Source organism: Camelus dromedarius, chromosome 7, assembly GCF_036321535.1.
Source record: "Camelus dromedarius isolate mCamDro1 chromosome 7, mCamDro1.pat, whole genome shotgun sequence".
Lineage (NCBI taxonomy): Eukaryota > Metazoa > Chordata > Mammalia > Artiodactyla > Camelidae > Camelus > Camelus dromedarius.
Window position 1 is genome coordinate 78,529,117 of NC_087442.1, and position 24,314 is coordinate 78,553,430.

The following is a 24,314-nucleotide window of genomic DNA, read 5'->3' on the forward strand; positions in this document are numbered from 1 at the left end:
GTCAGTCTCCAAGTCAACATCTGACATCCAGACAAAGCTCACTAGACAGTCTTCTGTATCATAACATACAGAATTCTGAAAAGTTTTAGAAATCAGTCACCTCTGTTGAAAAAGAGAAATCAGAATATAAATGCTGAGGTGCCAGGACACACAGGCAAAATCTTTATATCTGCATAGGAACTGGTGTTAATCCACGTTTGTAAAAAATATATGGTTTTTCTCAACCAGTTCTCATATTTCTTATCCTTGGCATTATTTTGCCTCTCATGATACTGACATGGAAATATCAAAAATGATCTCTAGAGACAGGTAACAATTAACACACATATCTTCTATACATGTCATCTGGCAATCACAATAGTGAAATATTTTATTTCACCTAAAAGCCCTTTCTTCTGGCCAAAAAAAAAAAAAAGCCTCAATACTGGTTCAGTGCATATTTAAAGAATTATATTTTATATAATCAAGAGGCTTATAGAAATAAAGGACAAAATATAAAGGTATTTGGTTAACAGAAGTATTCTTTTGGAACACCAAAACCCCAATCTTCTAAATGAATAAATGTATTTTTTGTTTCTGTTTTAAACATATCTAAAATAATCATTTATTTCTCTTTAAAAAGACCTATAACCCCTAGGTAAGAATATCTTTGTTTAAAGAGTTTCTTTCTTAAAAAAAAAAAAAAACTATTTAGCACATAGGTTACATTCAATTTGTCCTTAATGATGGAGCCAAGCCAAGACGATTTTAGCAAAACTCTGTGAGTTAATACACTGCCTCCAGAGCTGTGATATTCCTTAATAATTAACAGCTTCTAAAACAGCCTAGTCATCATTTCATGATTAATGGGAGGGGGTGTAGGTACTGGTTTGAGAAAAACAAGCTTCAAATCCAAGGCAAAAAAAGAGTAACATCAATTTTACAAAAGCACTGCTCAGAGAATGACAGGGGTAGTTTGCTTTACAATGCAGGTCTGTAGGGCCTTTATTGTTGTTTAAACTCTTATTGTAACACACCAGCTTTTCTGTGTTGATCAATTACAGCAAGGGAAATATTCCTCTGGGAAATAGGACAGGGTGGAAGACATTTCATCTCTAAACCTACTGATAACATGGAAATTGATTTTTTTAATGAAGAGCGAGATTATTTTAATTGTGAGGGATGTGTGAACATTTAGACATGAAATGCTTCTAAACTAATACTTGAAAATATGAAATGCCAGGCAAAGCGCGTTCCTGGCTGAATCCCATTTGATGGAGAGTGAGTGTAGTGTCTGTGCAGGGCAGCGAAGACGAAGGGTGACTGAGAAGAAGGGGCTCACCTATATTCTCCAAAAGTACCGTCGTCTTCCTTCATAGGCTGGATTTCAGGATCCGCATGAGCATCTTCCTTTTCTTTAACTAAAAAATTCCAACATGACATCATTATCTATTGATCCTGTGTTTCCTTACTTAAAGTTTTAAGAGTGCACTCTGAGATTATACAGTATTGGAAATAATGCTGTACACAGTAGATGTTGTACAACCAGGCATAGTATGTAGCCATGCATATATTTTGATGCTTTGGTCTCTTTGAGGCAACACAGTCGCATGAACATTTGTTAACATACAAAGTTGACTTCCTGTAAGACTTTTGGCACAAGTCTCTTACTCATCTGAGAAAAAAATAAGTTTTACATTTCTAAGATGTTTTACCAATCTACTTACTAACTATATTTATGCTCACCAATTCTTTTTACAAATCTATTCTTTTGCAGATTTTTCCCACTGCCACTGAAGGGGAAATGGTCAGGTAAAGAAAATATAAATTCATTGGATTCACTAAATTGAACACAATATTAACCATACAGGGAAAGCAACGTTATATACATCCTGATGTCAAGACCCAGTTCATGCATCACTTCCTCTGGGAGACTTCCTGCACCCTCCCCTTCTGCCTGTTGGTTTTAGGTGCTATTTCAGCACCTGTGACTTATGTGGAGCCTAAGGAAGCAGAGTCACTAGCATCTTCAGAGGACAGATTAATTTACACTCCAAAGTATCCTCTGATCCTTGGCAACGTTTAGGCTCCCATTATGTAAAAGGGATCAAAAACTGTCTGAACAGGAAGTCCACACTAAGGGCTCCTGGAAGATACACTTACTGCAATCTCCATGAATACCCTCATGATTTGTCTTTAGTTCAGTGGAAAATTATGCAGCATTAATTATAAGGCAATTTCACTCTTTCTTTCTTACCTGGGTATTTACCACCTTTGTTTCTTCTGATGAAGCAAACAATCAGCAAAATTAAGATAAGGAGAGCGACAGCACACATCAGACCAATGAACCAGCCCTGAGTCGCTATATCCACCTGCCGGCTCGCCATTGCTGGAAAACAAACCAATGGTGTCAGTGGGAACGGGTCTAGCGGGAGATGAGAACTGCTGTAGTCTCTTGCAGTAAAAAACTGCCATAGTACATGAGCTTTTGTATATTTTACACATGGTCCCAAATTGGCATCTGTCAGTTACCAATCAGAAGTTATATAAATACTTAACTTTCATAACTTCAATCGAAAATCTTCAATGATTTAAAAAATTCAAATAGAGAAATCTGACTGCTAATACCATTAAATGCTAATGAACCTTGCTGAACACTGTGTTCACAGTTACTTTAACCACATATTTTCAATACATAGTCCCAAACCAATTAAAAAATTTACTGTTTTCAGGAAAAATTGTACATTAATCACAATGATAAGAAAATAAGACAATTTTAAACAGAATGTATACATCTAATGGAGTATTTTTCTTTCAGAGCAACCACTTTTGGAGGGTAAAATATTGCAATGACGTTGCCATTTTCCAAAAAAAATTTTTTTTGGAAAATATTCTGTTGAAAAAGAAAGCTCTCCACATAGGAAACTTGCCCACATAAGATAACCAAACTTACTATTTTATACAACACCTCAGTTTGCACCCAAAATAGTACTTAAATTTGGTATTCAACTCATTTACAAGAGTTGGTTCTGAAGGATTTTTGGAAATTTCTGAAAAATCCGAATTATCTTCAAAGGGTCAATATGCAGTCTTTAATATTGCTTAGGATCCACTCAAACAACTTTGAAATATTTCTTGATCAGTGGAATCATTATTGGAATAAGTGGTCAGTTCAAAGAGAAAATACTCATTCACACGTATACATGTTCTTTATCTACTCTGTTTGAGGCAAAGAGTGCAAAGCCCCTCATTCAACCAGTCACAGTATGCAACTCTCCTAAGAAAAACACAGAATAATTAGCATTTCTGGTATTATTCAAAAGTGTCAATCAAATGGGACAAAGTGCAGCATCAATGGCTATTCAGACAAGCCCATGAGAATTTGTTTAAATATACTGGTATAAATCTTTTTTTTTTTAAAGGCTTTTATTATTTTTTTCAACTTTTGACCATAATCAAGGTAAAAGGTCTTCTTCTTTTTATTCATAAGAATGCCTATATCATTCTTTTATTTGATTGAATTTCTTCCGAATACATTCAACGTGGTTGGGCTAGGTGTATGCGATCGCTGGATGCAGAAATAAGCATGGCCATGCGTAACCCAGGTTCTGCTACATGTTGCAAACAAAAAGCACCTCCCTGCCTTTTTCCTCCACACAGAGGATAGGGAGGAAAAGAAAAGGCTGAAAATCAAGTATGAAGAGGAATGTGAGAAAATGTGTGGATGTGTGTTTAAGAAATAAAATGAGAAGTGGAAATACATTATCTGGAATGCAAATCAAATGACAGGAGCCTTTCGTCAATAGCCCCTGGTTCCCCATTAGTTAGAGGGGTTTTGAGTGTTATCAGCACTAGATACAACTGAAGCATGAGCGTAGGCAGTGCCCCCTTCCACCCACATACCACAGTCACCCCCGCGGTGGGGAAGATGAAGACGATGAGAATGGAGCTAACATTCTGCAACTGACTCTACACTGGGCACTGTGCTGAGGGCAAAATCTCACTCAGTCTTCACAAAAATCCTATGAGGTAGGCATGAGGAATCAACTCAGAGACGGTAAAGAACTTGCCCAAGAGTTGGAGTTTGACCCAAGACTACTGACACCAAAAGACACAGTGCTAGCCATTCCACCCTACTGCTCTCATGCATTCCCGAAAACGTGTCCAGGCATCAAATCTGCAGAAGTCTTTCCAAAGGATAAAATGTTGTAACAGGGACTTTCCATATTTTAAATATTTTAAAAGCCCATCATTACATACTCTTTGGCAATATATTTCTGTCAATTCACACATGGTCTTTGTGTACATTTTCTTCAAAACCGAACCAAAAATCAACTGGTGTGAGTCTATGGAGCACTGGATTGAAGTTAAAGAGTCCCTGTTTTTAATATGATGAATGATTTCCAGTCTTGTCATAAATAGTATCTGCTATTTATGTATATCTTTCATCTAATTAAATGCTACTTATAAGGGCAAAATGCAATAAGATACCCAGTCTTGGCACAGACACTGTTTTGCAAAGTTGGTGACTGTCAAAAATGAACTGCCCACTGGCAGTCTGCTGCAATGAAACTATAGCAAAAGTAGAAATGTTTCTTTGACAGTTGATAAAGGACCATCCAAATTGACTTTGAATTTTTGTCCCTTATGTCTAAAGAAAAAAGGTAAAATATTTGACTACCTCGTTCATTTAAGATTGGGCAGACACAGTATGGTAACAGGTACATGTGTACACATGCTCACATGCTCACACACACAGACACACACATGCACCAGAAGTAGATATAAAACAGAAATTATGTAAGTGAAAATAGCTTCTATTGACTTCTCATCCGTAAAAGGGACCTAAAGCCCAAGAATAAATATGAGGGTTCAAGTCTTCCCAGGACACTTCAAAATCATCTTAACTATAGATGCACATACAAACCCAAATCATGATCACCACTGTGCATCACACACACACACACACACACATACACACAATGAAGCTTGTAGGGTTTTTTCCTTCTTGAATCTGAGTTTCAGTGGGTGGGTTTGGAGGTTCCTTAAAAAACTAAAAACAGACTTAGCCTATGATCCAGCAATCCCACTCCTGGGCATATATCTGGAGGGAACTCTTAACTCAAAAAGATGTATGCACCTCAATGTTCATAGCAGTGATATTAACAATAGTCAAGACATGGAAGCAACCTAAATGTCCATCAACAGATGACTGGAAAAACAAGTTGTGGTACCTTTATACAATGGAATACTACTCAGCCATAAAAAAGAATAAAATAATTTCATGTGCAGCAACATGGATGAAGCTGGAGACTGTCATACCAAGTGAAGTAAACCAGAAATAGAAAGAAAAATACCATACGATATCACTTATATGTGGAACCTAAAAAAAAATGACACAAACTTATTTACAAACCAGAAACAGTACTCACAGACACAGAAAACAAACTTATGCTTACCAGGGGGGAAAGTTGGGGTGGGAAGGGATAAATTGGAGTTCGGGATTTGTAGATATTAATTACTACATATAAAATAAACAAGATCCTACTGTAGAGCACAGGGAACTATATTCAATACCTTGTAATAACTGATAATGAAAAAGAATATGAATCACTATGCTGTACACCAGAAACTAACACAGCATTGTAAACTGACTATACTTCAATTTAAAAAAAAAATCAATTAAAAAAAGAGGAGGAGGGGTCCTCCCAGGAGCGTGGGTGAGAGGCACAGAAACAGGACACCACCTTGTCTGATCGGTTTTTCAGTTTGTGCCGGAGGGGAAAAAAATGAAGAAATCAACCTTCAAAACCCAGACTATCAAAGGCAGAGACGGTGTCATGTTAAGAAGATTCATGAAACAAGCACAGGTGAAAGGTGAGTCTAGGTTCCCGAAATCAGCAGAACGCAGAGAAGAGAAGCAGCTCATTAATGCGGAGAATTAAAAAATCAGCCAGGAGGCTGGGCGTCCATGCCCAGGACCGGCATTCACACCTCAACACCTGGCTGAACGAGCAAGATGCGACACTGCTGTCACCCTAGAGGTCACGTGGTCCAGGACAGGGCCTGGAAACTGGGAGAACAAGGAGGCTGGGTTAACTGTATTTGCTCCTGGAGGTAATATGTTCACTAAGGTCACTACGGTTTAATCAATCTTTATCCCTTTTAACGGTGGCATTTACAGTAAAAGGTGACAATTACTGGTTTTGGCCTTGTCCTATTTCTCCACCACTGGCACACAAGAATGACTGGCCTGTGACAGCTGCTCACCTTAAACTTCCTGGCCAGCTGCAGCTGGAACTGTAGGTACAGCAACACTGAAGAAGACATTTTTTTTTCTAAAGAGTTTTTCTTCCGTCCTCTAAGAGGACAAAAATTATGCCACAACTTGACTTTATGGGTGGAGCCTCATTCTAGCTAGATCTGCAAGGTGGGCACCTTGGGGCCACCGGGGGTCCAGGGGAGCTGGAGAGACATACCAAGTGCTGAATGGAGTGCTCCTTTTTGAGACAACCTGTTCCCCTCGGGGTGTGGGCCTCCGTGCCCCAGAGCGGTGGGTGTAGAGGGCTTCTCCTCCAGGGTTGGAGGGCTGAGCTCTCCTGCCTTCTAGCGGGTGACACTATGATGACTCAGCACTGACGTGCGGTGTAAGTGGGTAATAAACTGCCTACTTCACAGGACTGTTGTAAGGGCTGGATGAGAGAAGCCATGGAAACCGCTCACCTAGCAGAGACCAGAGCTGAATAAATGTTAGTGCTGCTACCATCATTAGCATTCTAGCTGTCTATGGGCAGAACACCGACTTGGGCTTTTAGTTTTTTGAAATTAAATACTATCAGTAATAACAATTCATACTTGTAATACTAGCTGTGATTTGATATTCCGTTTTTAAGTTTAATACAAGATTTTCCTAGCACTCTGTACACAAGTGGATATGAAAATACAAGGAACTGGATGACAGAAAAACATTTTTTTCTTTAAACATTATTATTGTGGCACATGAATATTTTAGTAAGTTATTTGAATACAATCTTTATTTAATAAGTTATTGAATATTATCTTTGGTTTCCTTCTTGTTTTAAAAAACACTCATGATTGTATATTTTCTAAATCAGAAGAAATGACTTTAAAAGTGATCATGCTTGGTTCATGAAAGGCAAAAAAAATATATTTTTGCCTGTGGGTTCTACAGGAAATGTAACATTTCCTCAAGAATGCATGAAGTGACTGAACATAATACGGTTGTAGGAATCACAAAATGAACACATACCACACAACCCTCCTTTAAATTTAAGTAAGCGGGGATGGTTTTCCATCCTGTGAGTAAATATGAATATTCCTGCATCTTACAAGACCATTTTTCTTTATTTTAGAAACTTTACTGTACTTGTATATTTTGACAATGTTCAAATAACTAAAATAGATACAAGCAGTCAAACATGGTGTGATAACAATGAAATACATGAACAATTTCTTGTTCTGTACAAAATTACTATGATTGACATCAGTTGTCTAACCCAGCTGCAGCGTTCTGCTGGGTTACAGACCATTTTGACATAAAACATTGCGACTCAATCAAAGAGTTATTTCAGCTTCAAAAATCTTTTCAAAAATTCCATTCAAGAGGGGAGGGTATAGCTCAGTGGTAGAGTGCGTGCCTAGCATGCACAAGGTCCTGGGTTCAATCCCCAGTACCTCCGTTAAAAAAAATAAACAGTAAAATAAAAACCTAATTATCTGCCCCCTGAAAATTTTTTTAAAAATTCCATTCTAATTCCAAGGGAAAGTATACACATGAATGATGTGAAAAATTGAGATACATAAATCATGTAGATCAAGAATCATATTTACCTGTTTTTGTAATGGTTTTGGCAATAATGTGATTAGAAGATGATTTGTTCAATTCTGTAATTCATTTGCTCTAAAGAGCCAAAGACAGTTAAACCCCAGCTCCCAACCCAACTGGGCCCCGTGGAAAGACACTCACAGCCCTACACACCACACAGCCCCACAGGCCCCCGACTCCCACTGGAGCACCAGCGGCTTCCCTTCTGGGAGCAAGAACTGACATGGTGGGCACCTCACCTGGGCCTGTCTCAGACACATCCTCTGAACTCACAAAGGCCCCCCCCTCAGCACCAACTTGAACTTTGTATGCTGTTCCTGGCATTAGACCCTTTAACCCAAAGAAGCTCCAAGAACCATTTATAATTTCTTTCCTCCATTCTTCTTTGCCTATGGAAATGTTGCAAAAACAACACATTTGAATATTTTAAGGGAATGGAAGTCCCTTAGCTTCAAGAAAGGAAAATACTTTTACAAGCGAAAAACAAAAAGCCTCTAGGAGGCTGAGGTTTATCACTTCAGGTTTTTCTAAATTTAGTCATGCCAAATGAATCAATTAAAATAAAGAACCACATGAAAATGTCCTCAAAGAAAAATCAACTGGGTTATCAGATTGCATATTAATTGCACATATTCTCACTGTATTAAATCTTCTTTTTAACACAAAGGAAGCTCCTTGATCTGCGCCTTGCCTTAGGGAACTACTGAGTTTCTCTAATGATGCTATACATTAAATAGCTTAATTGCACTATGGAAAGGATTGTTTTTTTTAAGATACACAAGATGAATCTTTTGGTAAACTTAAATGCCTTCAGATGTATCCAAGTTATAGATTTAATCTTTCCTAAGTATTGGTTTTTCTAAAGCAATAGTGTTTTTCAAAAATATTTATTGCATGAGAAAGGCCTAACCAGAAAGCTGGACTATAGTCAACATTTTGTCACAAACTGACCACCCAGCTTATTACGTCCAGAGAGCACTGCATCTAAGGAGGGAGCACTGGGTTCTCATAAACCACAGAAAATTAAAGCCACCCCATCTCCTGCAAGATGTGGCCAGGATGGAAGTCGAGTCCCTGACTTGGGAATACATAAAACATTGAAACATAATGGTGGTTCCCCTCAAGTGTTAATTTTCTGCAACTTCTGATAAAATTCTGTTGGGCAAAATGACTGCTTTTAAGTCACTCTGATTTCTGACACTTCAAGGTCCGATTTGAACAAACTTTTCTTCTTTCCTACTTGTACTAACAAATACAATTATTCATTATGACTCTTGTTTACATGTTGTGCATTAAGGACAACTTTTAAGTACCACAATATGAAAATAACATCAACAATGGAACTTACTGCCATGTCCCTTGTATTTAACAACAGGAACCAAAGGGATTCCTAGCTATGTATGAAATATATAGGTTGACAGTTCATCACACTTTTTTCAGATAAATCTGATTCATGTATTTGGATCAAGTTATTTTTCAAGATGATCCACAGTAAATCCTTAAAGTGTTCTCAATCTCTTAAAATGTAGCCCCCAAATTAAAAACTGGGTAATGAAATTGTTTCTTACTGCCGGCTACACCATATTCAACATAAAAGTTCACATGCTCTGGTCCCTCATATTTCCAACTGACACTGGCAGAGGTCTCAGCGGCGGCAGTAGTAAGTTTGCTGATCCTGGGATTTACTGCTTGAAGTGAATATATAATAGAAAAATAAAACAAACAAACAAAAAAACAGACAATCAAATTGCAGCACCAGACACACAAGATATAAAGTAAGTTTAAGTACTCTGCAATTGTTCAAATAAAATTCAATTAGAATTTACTGCTGAAATTTAAGGTTCACGCGTTTGGAGAAGGTTTGCATGGTTAGGGTACGCTGGAAGAGAAGCTGCCCCCAGATGCCCAGTCCCCTTTGTCAGAGGTTAAGGACCAAGAAATCAAAGGAATAAGAAATATTTCACTTGACATACCCCAGAGAGCAAGACAATCTTACCTGCTGAGTGTTCGTTACATACACACCATGTTCTGAAAAATCACAGCGCAATCTAAACAGCTTCCTAAAACACCCAGTTAGGGAGACTACAGGATGCTATACGCTTGTTACCGAGTAAAGATGACATCCACGGTCATCAAGAGATGTTACTGGGAATTCGCCTGACATTAAGATCGTGAGATTCTTCTTTGAATGGAAAGGGGACTGAAATCAGATTTCAACAGTAACATTTAAAAAGCAATCTGAAAACAGACAATGGGGAAAATAACCTTTTTTTCAGCCTGAAATGTGTAAATGAGGTACTTTTCATTAGTCTACCACTGTCTGAATGTTACTAAAATTTAACTTTACAACATCCTTGAACACAAAACTCAGAAAGATCTTTTAACCCTAAAATACATACTTCTTAGGTCTTTTAAAGAAACAATCTGCATTATAAACATAGTAACATTTGTGTTCAAAAAATTTTAAAAAAGATGTTGTTGGCCATCAGAGCCCGATAATTCTATCAGCCTTACCTCAATACCCTAAACTAAAAATGACATATTTACAGAGATATTCATTGGGTAGTTAAACAGTAATAAGATTAATTTATCATCTCAGGGACAACATCCTAGGAGAGCACACCAGAAAGCATGAACGGGCTTGCTCAGACTCCAAAATTAAATTCCAAATTGTGTCATACAATTTAGAAGCCAAGGGTCTCCACTGAAACAAATTCAGTGCAACAGCATTTCTCAGGATCAAAAGCTATGTTAAGGATCAGAAGTATATTAAAGAAATTAAATAATGCACTTGCCCTCAGAGATATAATTCCCGGCCCCACGTTCACTGTCTGCCCCTCTGTGCTAAGGGGGGGAGACAGCAGGAAGAAAACCTGATTATTGAATTAGACAGAGTCCTTCCATGCACCTAACTGATCTCAGTTGTCTAAGGTTTTCCTCTTAAAAAACAGATAATGACATAATTATGACCAACCAACAGAGACATATTTACAACAGTGAATATAAGCATGTGCCAAACATCGGTGGCAAAGAACCCAGGCAAAACAGTAATTTTCTTTAAAGAATTTCGGAATCGTGGAACTGAGGAATTTAGTTGTGGTGTAATTATGGATGGTGTTCAAGGCAGAATCATAACTTCCAATGGAAGCACGTTTAGCTTAGTCATAAAGACACCCAGAGAAGACAGCACAATTTCCTAAGGTTATGTGTGTTGTTTGGCCCCCTTCATCACAGAGAATTCTAACTCTCCTTGCTTTTGCTTCCTGCTCATACATCTCTTTACTGAACAAATGCTCACGGAGCACCTGCGACGTGCCAGGCAATGTCCCCTGCGATGTGCCAGTGTCATTTCTCACCTGGGCTTTCTTAACAGACTTTCCCTGATCTCTCTCCCTATTGTAAGTCCTTCTTTGCAGACCCCACCAGCAGTTACCTACGTTTTGGCTTCCTAAGCTGATCCTGCCACTTCACTTGGCAGGTGGATGGTTTACCTTTGCCCGCAGGTGGACTGCTGGGTGTAACTCAAACATTCTGTGGATTTTCAAATCCCATGCCTTTGCGTACGCCCCCGGCCAATATTTTATACACCCAACGCCCTGACTCATCGGCCCAAATTCTGTTTGTCCTTCAAGGCCCAGTTCAATATCACTTTCCTCAAGAAGCTTCTTCTGATCCTGTTAGGCAAAATAAATGGTTCAATCCTCTAAGCCACTCAGAAAACATTTTGTTCAAATTGCTAATTTAGCATCTATTTTTACTCTTTTTAACGTGTTCTCTTACCTGCCAGATGGTAAGCATACCAAAGGCAGAGACTGCCTTATTGTCGTAACAGACAGTGCCTTAAAAAAGGCTGGTGCTTTTCATGTGCCAGAGAGACATTAGCTATTGAAATGATTAAACCTTCTATAGAGTTGTGGGTTGTTTTTTTTTTTCTGCTTGTTTTGTTTTTGGTTCAGGCCAAATAAAAGTTGTGCACTTTCAACTTGATTTTTACTTACTGGTACCTAACTGGTAGCTGTGGGACTGACTCTGATATAATTATACAGTGAGAATCTGACCACAAAGAGGATTCGTCACCAGCCCCTCAGTACCCTGCTCTGCTCTGTCCTACTTGTCGACCACAGTCAGCAGCTAATCAGGTCAAGAACCAGGTTCAGCTCCTGACTTGCCAGTTAGTTTCTTCCTATTCCTACACCCCAACTAGCCACCTCACAAAAGTGTCCTGATGATGGGTCCCAAGCTGGGGAAGTAGTTAATTATCTATAGATAAAGCACTGTCCATCCCTCAGCAATCCTGGGACCATAACTCAAATCCATTATTTGTGTTTTCAATTCACTTTTTTTTAAAAAAATTATTTAAATTTTTATTGTGGGGGGGCATTAGGTCTATTTATTTATTATTAGTCTTTTTTTTTTTTTAAATGGAGGTACCAGGGATTGAACCCAGGACCTCGTGCATGCTGAGTATGTGCTCTACCACTTGAGCTATACCCTCCCTCCTCACTTCACTTCTATAGATGCCTTCACAGCTCTATCTCCTAGCACTCCAGACCCTGAAGCTATTTAAAGGGACAAGGAAATTGAACAGATGCAGCCAAACAACTACAATTCTTACACAGATATTGAGGGTTTTCACCAAAGACACAGATCCAAATAAGTAACTCCTGAAGATCTCAAGGGTACCTATTTCCATGCTCGAACTGAGGAGAGGGGTAAGGAAAAGGATGGCACAGCACAGCTAATCAATCCACCCCAGCTTCTACTTCGTGCTTTAGACAATCATTTTGTAGTGGTGTATTTGAAAGCATGGGTTTCGTTACCATCTCTTCAAATCTGCAAGAACATTTAAAAATGTAAGCTCAGCTCCGCCTCTTGTCCCCTCTTTGATGAGAAGTGAATGAAAATCTCTAGAGCTGAGGCGTCTAGAGCAAGGGAATCACACGTGTTTTCTCTCCGTGGTTCATCTCTCATTATTTCCCTTTCATGCTGCTTTAAATTAAAATATAAAAGATACATTAAAACGACTAACAGTTGGAAGGCTCGTGGAGAACTTTTCCTCATCTTTCAGAGAGTTGCTAAACCCCGCATGGAGAAGGAAAACAGAGAAGAGGGTAGAAATCATTCCTAGATTGAAAAAAATAAATATTTTTAAGGAAGGAAAACCCAGGGAAACAAATTATTCTTGAGTGGTTTAAAGTCTCATCATGGGAAGATATCATTTTATGCAAGCCATGCCTAATAACTGGTGCACTATTAAAAGAAACAATATCGAAAATCAGGTTAGATTCAGGGTTTTTAAAAACTTAAAACACCATTTCTCTTTTTATCTGAGTTTCACCAGATTTCAGCAACAGGGGTTCCATGAACGTGCTGGGACCCTTTTTTGGCTTGTCTCTACAATCCTAAGTAATTCACAACTCAATTTAGTGACATCAAATGGTAAAACCTCAACTATTCTAATTAAGATTTCCTTTAGTTAATTCTGAGTTCATCAGAATCAGCGGGTGATTCCAACATGACAAGTCAATGGGAAAGGCAGACAGCCCTGCTGCAGCTCACCACCCTGCTCCTGCAGCGCACCACCCCGCTGCTGCCTCCAAGCAGAGCCGCAGGGACGCGTCGGCTGCACGAGGAAAGAGGCCAGGCTTTCTCTGGAATGCTGCCACGAAACGTTATACCAGGAACACAGCAGCCAATTACTGTAAAACCACCAAGGATGTTAACTGATATCTAACCATCCCTGGAAAGAAGTACACATCCGGAAGAGAGGTTTCCATCGTTTCCACAATCTTGTGAAATTTTTGAATTTTTACCCACTTTGTGCTTTCAAGTCTGAAAACACTTAACTATGAACATGATTAAGAGTATTGAACATGGTTACAGTTCTTCTTCGATCATTCCAAAATCTACCTGATTGACATTTGATAATTTACCAAGACTCTCTACGTAAGATAAGAATAGAAGACATGTATCAGGTTTAAGCTCAAAAACTCACACCATTTAGAGCAAAGCACTTATTTCTTTTGGCTGACTTTTTCTTCATTCCTATTTGTACTTCTTTAGTTGGTCAAAGCCCAAGAAAATCCCTGCCAGAGGTGCCCCCCCATGAGAACAAGGCTCTTTAAAAAGCTGACAGATCGACCAAAAGCCAAGAGTCAAAGAGTGGGGGAATCTTTGGAACGGCCTCAAGTGAAAGGCATACTACGACTCATTCAAGCACCACTCTCCCAGCACACCTTCCTCCCCCAGAGAGCTGGAGGAACCAAGGGGAACACAAGTGACTCATTGTGATTGCGGTTACCACCCAGGAAGAGGAGACTTGAGCAGTTTGGTGAAGACAGGATGGACTCACAACCAGGGGAGCATGCAGGCTGGTTGAAGACTGCCTCAGAGGGGTTCCTCTTGGGAAGACCTTCAGTCCCAGGCCAGCTGGAGGGTACCGTTAAGCCGAAATTCCAAATGGCCAGTGTCGTGTGATGCCAGCAAAGTGTACACTCTGTCTACGAGGAGTACAGCTAAATGATGAGAACAGGACACTCAGCTGATCCGATCTCATCATAGGACTAGCATTTCTGCACCCTTCATGTATGTCACAGCCATGTAGAGGATCTGGGATGAATCCCCAGTTTTGGTCCTGTCTGATCTAGCCATGATCATATCATTAAAAGCTGAGATCAGGATTTGCACCAGGGATAAGACTTGAGGAGAGGTTTTAGAAGAACTCAATGTGTGCCTTTCTCCTTGTAAAAAAAAAAAAAAAACAAAACACTAGACATGAACTTTAAAGCCAAGATCTTCCAAGATCTTATCTTTCTTTTGGTGTTTCAGATCTTATTTTATTTTCTCTTTTAACTCATGCTGCACTTCCCCATGTTTAACATTGCAAATTGCACACATGGATAAAGTCATGCAGATGAATTATTTTACCTTTGCCTGCACCTACATCAGGTGGAAGAATACCAGCTTTAATGAAGGGAAACAGAAACAGGACACTATGTCGTTAGATGTCACACACCCATGAGCATGTAAAGCTATATAAAAACACATTAAAATCCTAAAGCATGCAAGAAGAATGAAGTGTACCACATCCGGTACAGGGGACAAAGGTATGTTGGTGTCCCCAAACTTACCAGTAATCAAAGCCACCCATACTTAAAGCACACTATTCATACTTGCCTGTTATGTAAGAAGGCTTAGGATATTTGAACCAATTTTGGGGTAGAAATGTCAATTTCTTATGCTAGACAATCAAATAAATAATCCTTAAGCAATTCTACAATTTAGAGCCATGCAAAAACAGAAAATCTTTTCCAATGTTTTTGATCATTTTCACTGAAACTGAAGTTTTTCAAGATAATTTGGAAAAGCGTGAAAGGAAGCGTTCATTCCTTTTGTAAATACTTGAATGGGGCTATTTTGCTTTCCCTCTACCAGATGGCATATCAAAATACAAAGTCCCATGCGCAAACACAAAATAAATGCACTACTTAATAACTGTTTGGAGTTCCTTGCTGGAAAACCTAAATCAGTATGTAGATGGCAAATTATTTTCTGGTGAATCAAGATCAGAACTAGAATTACAAATATTTATTTTGTGTATAGGCATGTACGCCTGTGTGTGTGTACAGAGATGCATTACGTGTATGTGTATTTAGATGTGTGTATGTATTCATATAAAGTTGTAGATAGGAAAAAACATTGTCTTGAAGTTTGGATTTAAGTGCGGCAAAAGATTGTAATTTCCACCTCTCACCGAAATATGTTAATATAAGTTTAAAAATTTCCTATGGACTTGAAAACCAAACATCGAATCATAGTCTAGTATGAATTAAATAATTGATTTTATATAAAACAGGATGAGAATAAGTGTTTGTACTCACTGGGTAAGATGGATACTTAGGGAAGAAAAAGGATAAACTTGACGATTTTTGTCTCACGAGACTTAGAGCTACATGGATTTCACACACACCCATCTTACCTTCATCCACGGTGGTCACTGCTTCCTCTGTGATTTGACTTCCTGACCCTGCTGCAGTTTGTGCATAGAAATAAAACTTGTACCGAGTGCTGAAATTTAAATTTTTTAAAGTCCAGCGGGTCTTGTTGGCAGGGATTTTCAAGTCTACCAGAGGGCCTAGTTCATGTGTGCTGTTAACTGTCAAAAAGAATGTAAGATAAAATAAAACAAATGAACAAACCAAACCAAACCAAACACACTGACACAGAGAACAGAGCAATGGTCGTCAGAAGGGAAGGGGCATGGGGTGGGGAGGGTGAAATAGGTAAAGAGGTCCACGGTATGGGGATGGATGGAAATTAAACTTTTGCTGGTGAGCACACGACAGTGCACACAGAAGTTAAAATAAAGTGCTGTACACATGAAACTTACAGAATGTTATAAAACTACGTTCCTTCCATTAAAAAAAAAAGAACAAAGTGCATTCCCCATTAATTGCTGTATGAAGACTATCATAAATAAATGTGTCGACCAAAAATGTTAATCTGGGTGACACTGACTTTTGTAATCCTACTCACTCTTTTTCTGACATAACTGATAACCTTATATAGTCCTATAATATAACATAACAAGGAAAATACATTCTCCACTGGCTTCTAAGCTGGGAGAATTTTATAGTTGAATTGCTATAGCATTTCTTTTTTAAAAAATTTATTTATTTCTTTTGATAGAGGTACTGAGGATTGAACCCAGGACCTCATGCATGCTAAGCATGTGCTCTACCACTGAGCTATACTCACCCCGCCCCCTTAGCATTTCTTATCTCTTTGTTATTGCAGGTAGACTTACATGTTGACAAACCATCCCAGATCTCATCTTCAGAAGCCTTGTGCCAAAGGATCTCTTCTTCTTACAATTTTCTGGTTATACACAGCACCTACCTAATCTGATCTAACAACAGCACCAACCTAAACCCCACATTCCAAGTCTGTATTATTGTACAGGTTACTTTAGTTTCAATGGCATATATGTCATTTGCCTTTAAAAAGTATGCTTTGAAGTTCCTTCTGCAATAACACTTGAAGGTACATGCATATATTCTACAGCTACAAAGACATAAACAGTTTGTATTTTAAGATAAGTTTTTTTTTCCTCCTCAAAAACCATATATCCTGGTTTCCTTCTCCCCATAACTTACTTGGTTGATATTTTAGGGTGTATTCAGTCAAAATGCCATTCGGGTGGCTTGGTGGATCCCACTCCAAAGTGAGAGAGTCTAGTGTTGGATTCACAATCTTCAAAGAGGATGGAGCGCTGGGGACTTAGGATGAGAAATACAGTCAATGCAACAGTTTTTGAAGGTTTCAAAATGTATTAAAATGATGTCTTTCACCAGGTCTACCCAACTCATCAAGGTGTTGGTTTTCTGTAACTCATCCCTGTTCCTGATTCAGCTCAAAATACCTTAATAGAAACCTGTAACGGGTACCTGTTTAACTTTCCTCTTCCTCTTTTTTCCTCACCATTGCCATTCAGATTCATTAAAACCATCCTCTCAAACATAATGACCTGGCCTGTACAGAGACCCAAACCAATATTTTTCGAAGAGATGGTACTTGTTTCATAAATGGTGTCTTAATAAAAGCAAACGAGTGGCTGAGTGAAACTATTTTAACCAGACCTTGGAGTAGAAGTACTTGTGTTCTGGGCTCTGGGGACTGTTTTTCCCAACAAACCAGGTGTCTCCAAACAGAACACCCAGCCTACTCGGCTCTGGGCATGCGCCAACCTGCCCAGGTGCAGAGGACTTCTCTGGAGAGCTGACAGACTCCCAGAATCTCGGGTGATGGACAACAGCCCTAGGGCTGGCAAACCCTTGGCTCTGGTGAAGGCTTGCAGGGTGTCAGATTCTCTGCGGCAGAGGCTGGAAAATCACCAGAGGAAACATGCCCAGTCTTCTTTTTCCCCACAGCTGTAATTTTTATTTTCTTTTTTTCACATTAGTTTATATTCATTTTCCCTTTATGGCAGAGTTGTTAACGGTACCAGTTAGAACCAGCCAGCCTCAGTCTGATTTCTGGTTCTCTCACTTACTAAGTGACCTTGGGCAAGCGGCTTAACCTCCCTGTGGCTGAGTTTCCTTATCTGTAAAATAGCATTAATAATAATACCTCCTTCCTGGGGATGTTCTTAGGATTAAACCAAGTAATTCATGTGTAGCTCTTAGTATAATGTCTAGCATACAGTGAGAGCTCAGCGGTCTATTATTAATATTTGCTGTACTGTCTTCATAGCCACCCTTATAATGACTCTTTTTATTTTTGAATTTTTAAAAATTGAAGTATAGATGATTTACAATGTCATGTTAGTTTCTGGTATATAACATAGTGATTCAGTTATACATATATATACTTTTTCATTATAGGTTATTACAAGATATTAAATGTAGTTCCCTGTGCTATACAGTAGGACCTTGTTGTTCATCTATTTTATATACAGTTGTTTGTATTTGCTAATCCCAAACTCCTAATTTATCCTTATCCCCGACTTCCCACTTTGGTAACTATAAGTTTTTTTTTGTGTGTGTGTGTGTGGGTAGGTAATTATTATTCTTTTTTTTGGTGGAGGTACCAGGAATTGAACCCAGGACCCCGTGCATGCTAAGCATATGCTCTACCACTGAGCTATATCCTTCCCCGGTAAGTTTGTTTTCTATGTCTGAGTCTCTTTCTGTTCTTTAAATAAGTTCATTTGTATCACTGTTTTAGATTCCACATGTAAGTGGTATCATATGATATTCGTCTTTCTCTGTCTGACTGACTTCAGTTTGTATGACAATCTGTAGGTCCATTCATGTTGCTGCAGGTGGCAGGATTTCATTCTTTTTGATGGCTGAGCAGCTGGTCTTCTTTTATTCACTTCCACACCAGGATGAAGGATGGTGGCAGCCCTCCTTTGTGACTGTAACCTCCTCTACCCAACCTACTAGGTTCTTGAGACCCTCCTGTCCCTCTAGCCAGAAACCAGGAAGCTGACCTGAATTTCTCCCTCTGCCTCATTTCCACATCTCCTGGGCTACTAAATTCTGGCAATTGCCCCTTGCTAACCTCAACCGTATCCATTTCCTCCTTGCCTCTCTGCCCCGGGCCCCCTACAGGACCTCAATGGCCTTTCCCTGAGCCTACAGCAGTCTTGACCCGTAATTCCAAGCTTCCCCAATCATCCCTTTGAGAAACTGATGACAGCCATAAACTCTCCCTGTGTATAACATCAGGGGGGTCCTAGAGCTCTTTAAACCCCTTCATCGACCCTTTTAAGGGACTTCAGTCCCCAGGTTAAGAGCCTCTGGCTTGAGGGTTAGTATTTAAGACCATCCATGATCGCCATTCTAAATGAAGTAAGCCAGAAAGAAAGAAAAATAACCATATGATATCACTCATATGTGGAATCTAAAAAGAAAAAAAAAAGACACTAATGAACTCATCTACAGAACAGAAATAGACTCTCAGACACAAAAAACAAACTTATGGTTACCAGAGGGGAAGGGAGTGGGAGGGGATAAATTGGGAGTTGGAGATTTGCAGATACTACTATATATAAAATAGATAAACAAGTTTCTTCTATATAGCACAGGGAACTATATTCAATACCTTGTAATAACCTATAATGAAAAAGAATATAAAAACGAGTATATGTATGAAACATTATGCTGGACACCAGAAACTGGCACATTGTAACTGACTACACTTAAGTTAAAAAAAAAAAAGACCATCCATGATATGGGTCCCTCCCAGTGGTCCTTCCTCTCTTTTCTCACCTTTCTCTGCTACCTGACAGAGCCGTGCTGTTTCCTACCGTTGTGTCTTCAGACACCCTATTTCCTCTCTTCTCCTTCAATCCCCTGGTCCTCTCTGCTACGACACCATCCTCTGAGCCATCTAAAAGACCCGTTTAGGGTCCCACCAGCAAAAGCCTCCAGTGGAAGGAGCTCGAAACCTCCAAGGAGCAAGGAGGCTGAGGACCAGCGATGGAAATGAGATGGGAGGTGAGACAGATGACTCTCAGAGCCTGCTGGGCAGCTGCCAACATCATGAGCCCTTCAACCAGGAGCCAGGAGAGCGTTTGTCCGTGAACAGCTTGTATCTAAAAGACCTAAGGAACCCCCGGAAGTGATGGGAATCATTTTCAGTACCGGCTTGAGGCAAAACTCAAGACAGGTACAGCCCACTCCGGCGCCTTTCTTACTCCGCCCCCTCTCCTCGCGCACTGGTTCCCACGCGGCCGCGCCCCGGCTCCTGCCCTCCCCTCCCCTCCTACAGCAGCCTGGACGCGGCCCTCCCTTCCTCCTCCCCTCGCGGGGGCGCGTCTTGTCATGACACCTCCCTTCTCCGCCCGACACATTTGGCCAAGACTTCAACCCTCTAACTCAGCTCTCGTCTGCGGCGCGAACCGTGCCAGCCGCTGAGAGAGACGTGAACTCCACCTGAGCGAACCCTCTTCCTTTCCCGTGTCTTTGCCTTAGGCGAGCACGTCTCCTTCTCACCCTTTTCAGATGAGGCAACTGAGGCTTAGGGAAGTTCTATCACTTGCTTCAGATCAGCAAGTTAACGACCCACATCAGATTAGCAAGGATTCTCACAGCGTGACTGGGTGTGGAGAAAATGTTTAAGTTGAGATTCTGAAAGGGGGTTTCAGGGAAGCCTCTGTTCTGAAGCCTCTTTCCACGCGCCCTCCGGCCACACGGCGGCCGACCCTCGGCCAGCTTTGTGTGTGCTCTGTTCATCTACGGGAAATCACGTCCGGCTTCCAGAATGCACCTCATCGGGGGGCCCCTCCGCCCTGCAGCGCCTCCCGGGGTGCACCTCAGGGCCCCCCCCCCCGCCCCCCCCCGCTCTCAGCCGTGGCCGCCCGTACCTCCTTCCGGCGTATTGAAGGCCCTGTCGGCGCTGGCCGGGCCCTCCCCCTTCCCGTTGACCACTCGGACGTTCAGTGTGTAGTGGCTGAAAGGCTCCAGCCCGGGCAGCATGCCGTGGGTCTTGCTGCCCTGGAAAGTGAGGATCTTCTTCTCAAGATGGCGCCTGTTTCTCTGAGACGAGCCCTGTGCCTTCCAGTAGTAGATCTGAAACAGCACGACAGTCAGAGGACAGTCAGAGGTGCGTGAGGGAGCCCGCAGAGTCGTCGTGCCCACGGAATTGTTTTTTTTTTCCCAGAAAATTCCCTTTTTTTCCTCAAAGGAAAACAATTTTTTTCCAGAAAATTCCTTGTTTTAAAAGAATAGTTTCTCCCCCGCTAGAAAATTCCTTTTTTTCTAAATTAAAAAATAGGGTCTTTTCCCCCAGAAAATTCCCTTGTCTTTTTTTTTTCCAAAGAAAAAATATAGTGTTTCATTAACCACCACACTGTTATAATACACTTTAAATGTACAATAAGGTAGCCTTTAAATTTGAGGTGGGCTTAATAACGAACAGAATTTCAAATTTCTGTGACAGGTGAACTGCCGCAGTTATAGGTACATATTTAGGAAAACGGTATAGCTCTTACAAGACCAGCAATGAAAGTTTATTTTGTACATTTAAAAATAATTGAAAACATAAACAATCATTTAAAAATTAAAAGGAAAATACAGCACAATGAAAACATACATTTCTCAATTAAACGTACGGCCGACATCGAAATTTTAAGGGAAAAAGGAAAACGGTTGATATTTAAGTGCAGACTGACTAACCAGACCAAAAAAAAAAGGCTTAAAATATATCATAAAACCTCTAGCTTTCTCGCTTTCTCTGACTAATATTCATATGGCTGGAGTATCACTTAGACTATTTTAGATTAGTGGAAAAGCTGAGAGATACTGATTCTGAGGCAAGAGAGCAGAAGCCCACAGATAATGAGGGGCACTAAATTAAGAATATATGAGGAGGCTGGACAATACTATTTTGTTGGAGCAGTATAAGTAAAAGAAACTAAATAAATGAAACAGCATGAGACCCATGCAGAAGGATTTAAGTATCTTTTACTCATATAAAATATTCTAAAAATAAAAATTGCTGCCCAATACTTACATACTTTTCCAGAGTTAATACAACTTCATGTATAATGTTATCATTTAGTTTAATCCTAAAAAACCACAGTAAAGATTGTATTATGTACTATTCCCACAGTACAGATGAGCCCCTGGGGTCTCAAAAGGCACAGAGGACCCTCCACCTCAAGTGTAGGGCTTTCTCACTAAGTCAAATTCTCAATTAAAAATACTAATTTTTTACATTAAATTGCAGACACAGATTTTAGAGAGCTAGATAAGCAAAGTGTTGATTAACTTTGGATAAAATCCAGAACTGTTGTTTATTAAGTCCTCTTATATTCTTCTCAGGAGTTTACTGGCTCTTTCAAGAGAAATCAACATATATATACACAGAACCCAGCAAATCTTGGGGGAAAAAAACCACCAAAATTGAACATGATGCAGTGCCAAAAGTGACCCCTAGGGGTCAGGGTTTAACAAGTCAAAACTGACTTCCCTTGTAGGTGTAAAAGTTTTTTGACCACTTATTAATCAAAAAATATGAATCAGTCTTTCTGAGCTTCCCAAGAGCAAAGATAATTGATGTTTTTAAGAATAACTCAGTTGGGACTAAGTGATCTCAAGAGCAATCTCAATTATTTTAAAAAGTCTGTATTGTTTCCAGGATAATTTCTTATGTTCAACACATGCTGTCAGTATTGCTTTAAACATTACTTTTCCTCATTCTGTGCACGTGTTGTTTCATTGGGGGAATGTTAGGTTATCTCCCCTCACTTTGTGTGCAGGGAGATTTTGATTCAGCTCTAGCTGGGGTTCTTCAGAGGTGGCCTGCCTGAGACAACACACCAGACAAACTTTCAAGGCCTCTTCTGGCCAAGAAAAGTGCTTCTGGCATTTGCTGATGGCCTGCTTCTAAGAAAAGGACAAAAAAAAAAAAAAATCTTTCACTTGCCCGATAGCCTTGCAGGTGTCCTCGGATACTTTTCAGAGGTACTGGGTCCCAGTGCACCTCGGCCAAGGTACTGTTCACCACACTTACGCGCACATTCCCGGGAGCCACCATTGGGACTAGGGAAGGATGCCAAAGAGGGATAGAAGTATCATGTCATTTTGAATTTCATGCAAAAATAGCACTGTCTAATAACTTTGGCTTGAAGCATGCCCTAGTCCTAGTCTATGTATTATCAGCAATGAAGAGTAGATTTTTTTTTGATATTTGTTCATTGGACTTTGTGAGAATAACACATCTTTTTAAAAAGTAATAACTTTGAACATTCTGAATGTATTTTCTACACAGCAGGCTGTTGAAGTGCAGAAATGCTAAACAATATAATTGCCGCCCCCACTCCCTCCCAATCTAAGCACCTTTGGAAATGGCCTTGATGTGCACCTTGGTGAGTCTGTTTTGCTGGGGAAAAGTACATTTGAAACAGCATCAGACACTCACGGTCTTCTCCAGAATGCCCCGTGGCTACAGCTGGCTCTGGCGCAAACCCCACGTCATTCAGGGCCTGAACTTTGATCAGGTACGGAACAAAGGTCGGCGTGCCCGAGACGATGTATTTGGACACATTGGCCACAACCACAGACGTCCATTCATCGTCGCCATCTTTCTGGCGCCAGCTTACTTTGTACTGAAGGCCTGGCCCATTAGATTCGAAACCACTCAAAGGCTACAAGAAAAGCCAAATAAATAATCAGAGCTTCTAAAACAGATTGACTGCAAAATCTTTTCCTGGAAGGGCAAATTCAATTCCCAGACTTAAAGAAAGTGAAACACTAAAATACAAGCCATTAACAATTTTCTCCAGGGACCTTGTTATCTTTCTTTCACTTGTGTTGAGATTCAAAGCTTGTTCGGGACCCACATTTGAAAGGTTGTGAATTTCTATCTTGAAGCAGTAAATACCACAGAAGTCTGTCAAACGCTGGCTCCACAGTCCAGGGTGGGGGACATAAAACTTTTCAGTTCTTTTTTCTTTTGGCCGAGGGGAGGTAATCAGGTTTATTTATTTATTTTTAGAGGAGGTACTGGGGATTGAACCCAGGACCTCACGCATGCTAAGCATGTGCTCTACCACTGAGCTGTACCCTTCCCCCAGAACTTTTCAGTTCTACCATTTCCTTGAGGTATTCTCATTTGTGTGACAGTACATCACTGTCTATTCTCCTTGGAGACCCAAACTTGTGAGTTATTTCTTTCTTTATTGAAAGTATACAAAAAAAGAGATCGGCTTGTCATTCTATCCTGTTTCTACATGCACGTATGTGTATAACTATGTACAAACAGGTATGCCTCCAACTGTGTGTGGATCTATCTAAAATAAGTTTCAAAATCACACAAGTAAATCTCTATTAGTTTCCCAAGACCAGAAGATGCAGGTAAGCCAAAGAAAAAAGGAGAAGTTGAACTACTGGGAGTAACTTGGTACATGTCTTCTGGATGATTCTCCATGACAACAATAATACTAGCTAGCATTTATTGAACACATATATGTGTTAGGTAC

At 40.0% G+C, this 24,314-nt stretch overlaps 1 protein-coding gene across 15 annotated transcripts in view; it reads right to left on the reverse strand.

Moving 5' to 3' along the window:
- Positions 1–24,314, reverse strand: part of NRCAM (neuronal cell adhesion molecule) — a 273,058-nt gene that overhangs the window by 15,719 nt on the left and 233,025 nt on the right. For 9 of the 15 annotated variants that reach the window (XM_031454672.2, XM_064487700.1, XM_064487701.1 and 6 more), the window contains 8 exons: positions 23,255–23,480; positions 22,760–22,875; positions 20,697–20,901; positions 16,981–17,103; positions 15,804–15,980; positions 14,753–14,788; positions 2,237–2,368; positions 1,322–1,400 (listed from right to left, as the gene is read on the reverse strand). In XM_031454672.2, the coding sequence (XP_031310532.1) occupies positions 1,322–1,400; positions 2,237–2,368; positions 14,753–14,788; positions 15,804–15,980; positions 16,981–17,103; positions 20,697–20,901; positions 22,760–22,875; positions 23,255–23,480 (1,094 nt within the window). Of the gene's footprint in view, positions 1–1,321; positions 1,401–2,236; positions 2,369–8,064; positions 8,215–9,393; positions 9,520–14,752; positions 14,789–15,803; positions 15,981–16,980; positions 17,104–20,696; positions 20,902–22,759; positions 22,876–23,254; positions 23,481–24,314 lie in introns of all 15 variants that reach the window. The other 6 variants (XM_031454676.2, XM_064487705.1, XM_031454667.2 and 3 more) reach the window with 2 other exon arrangements.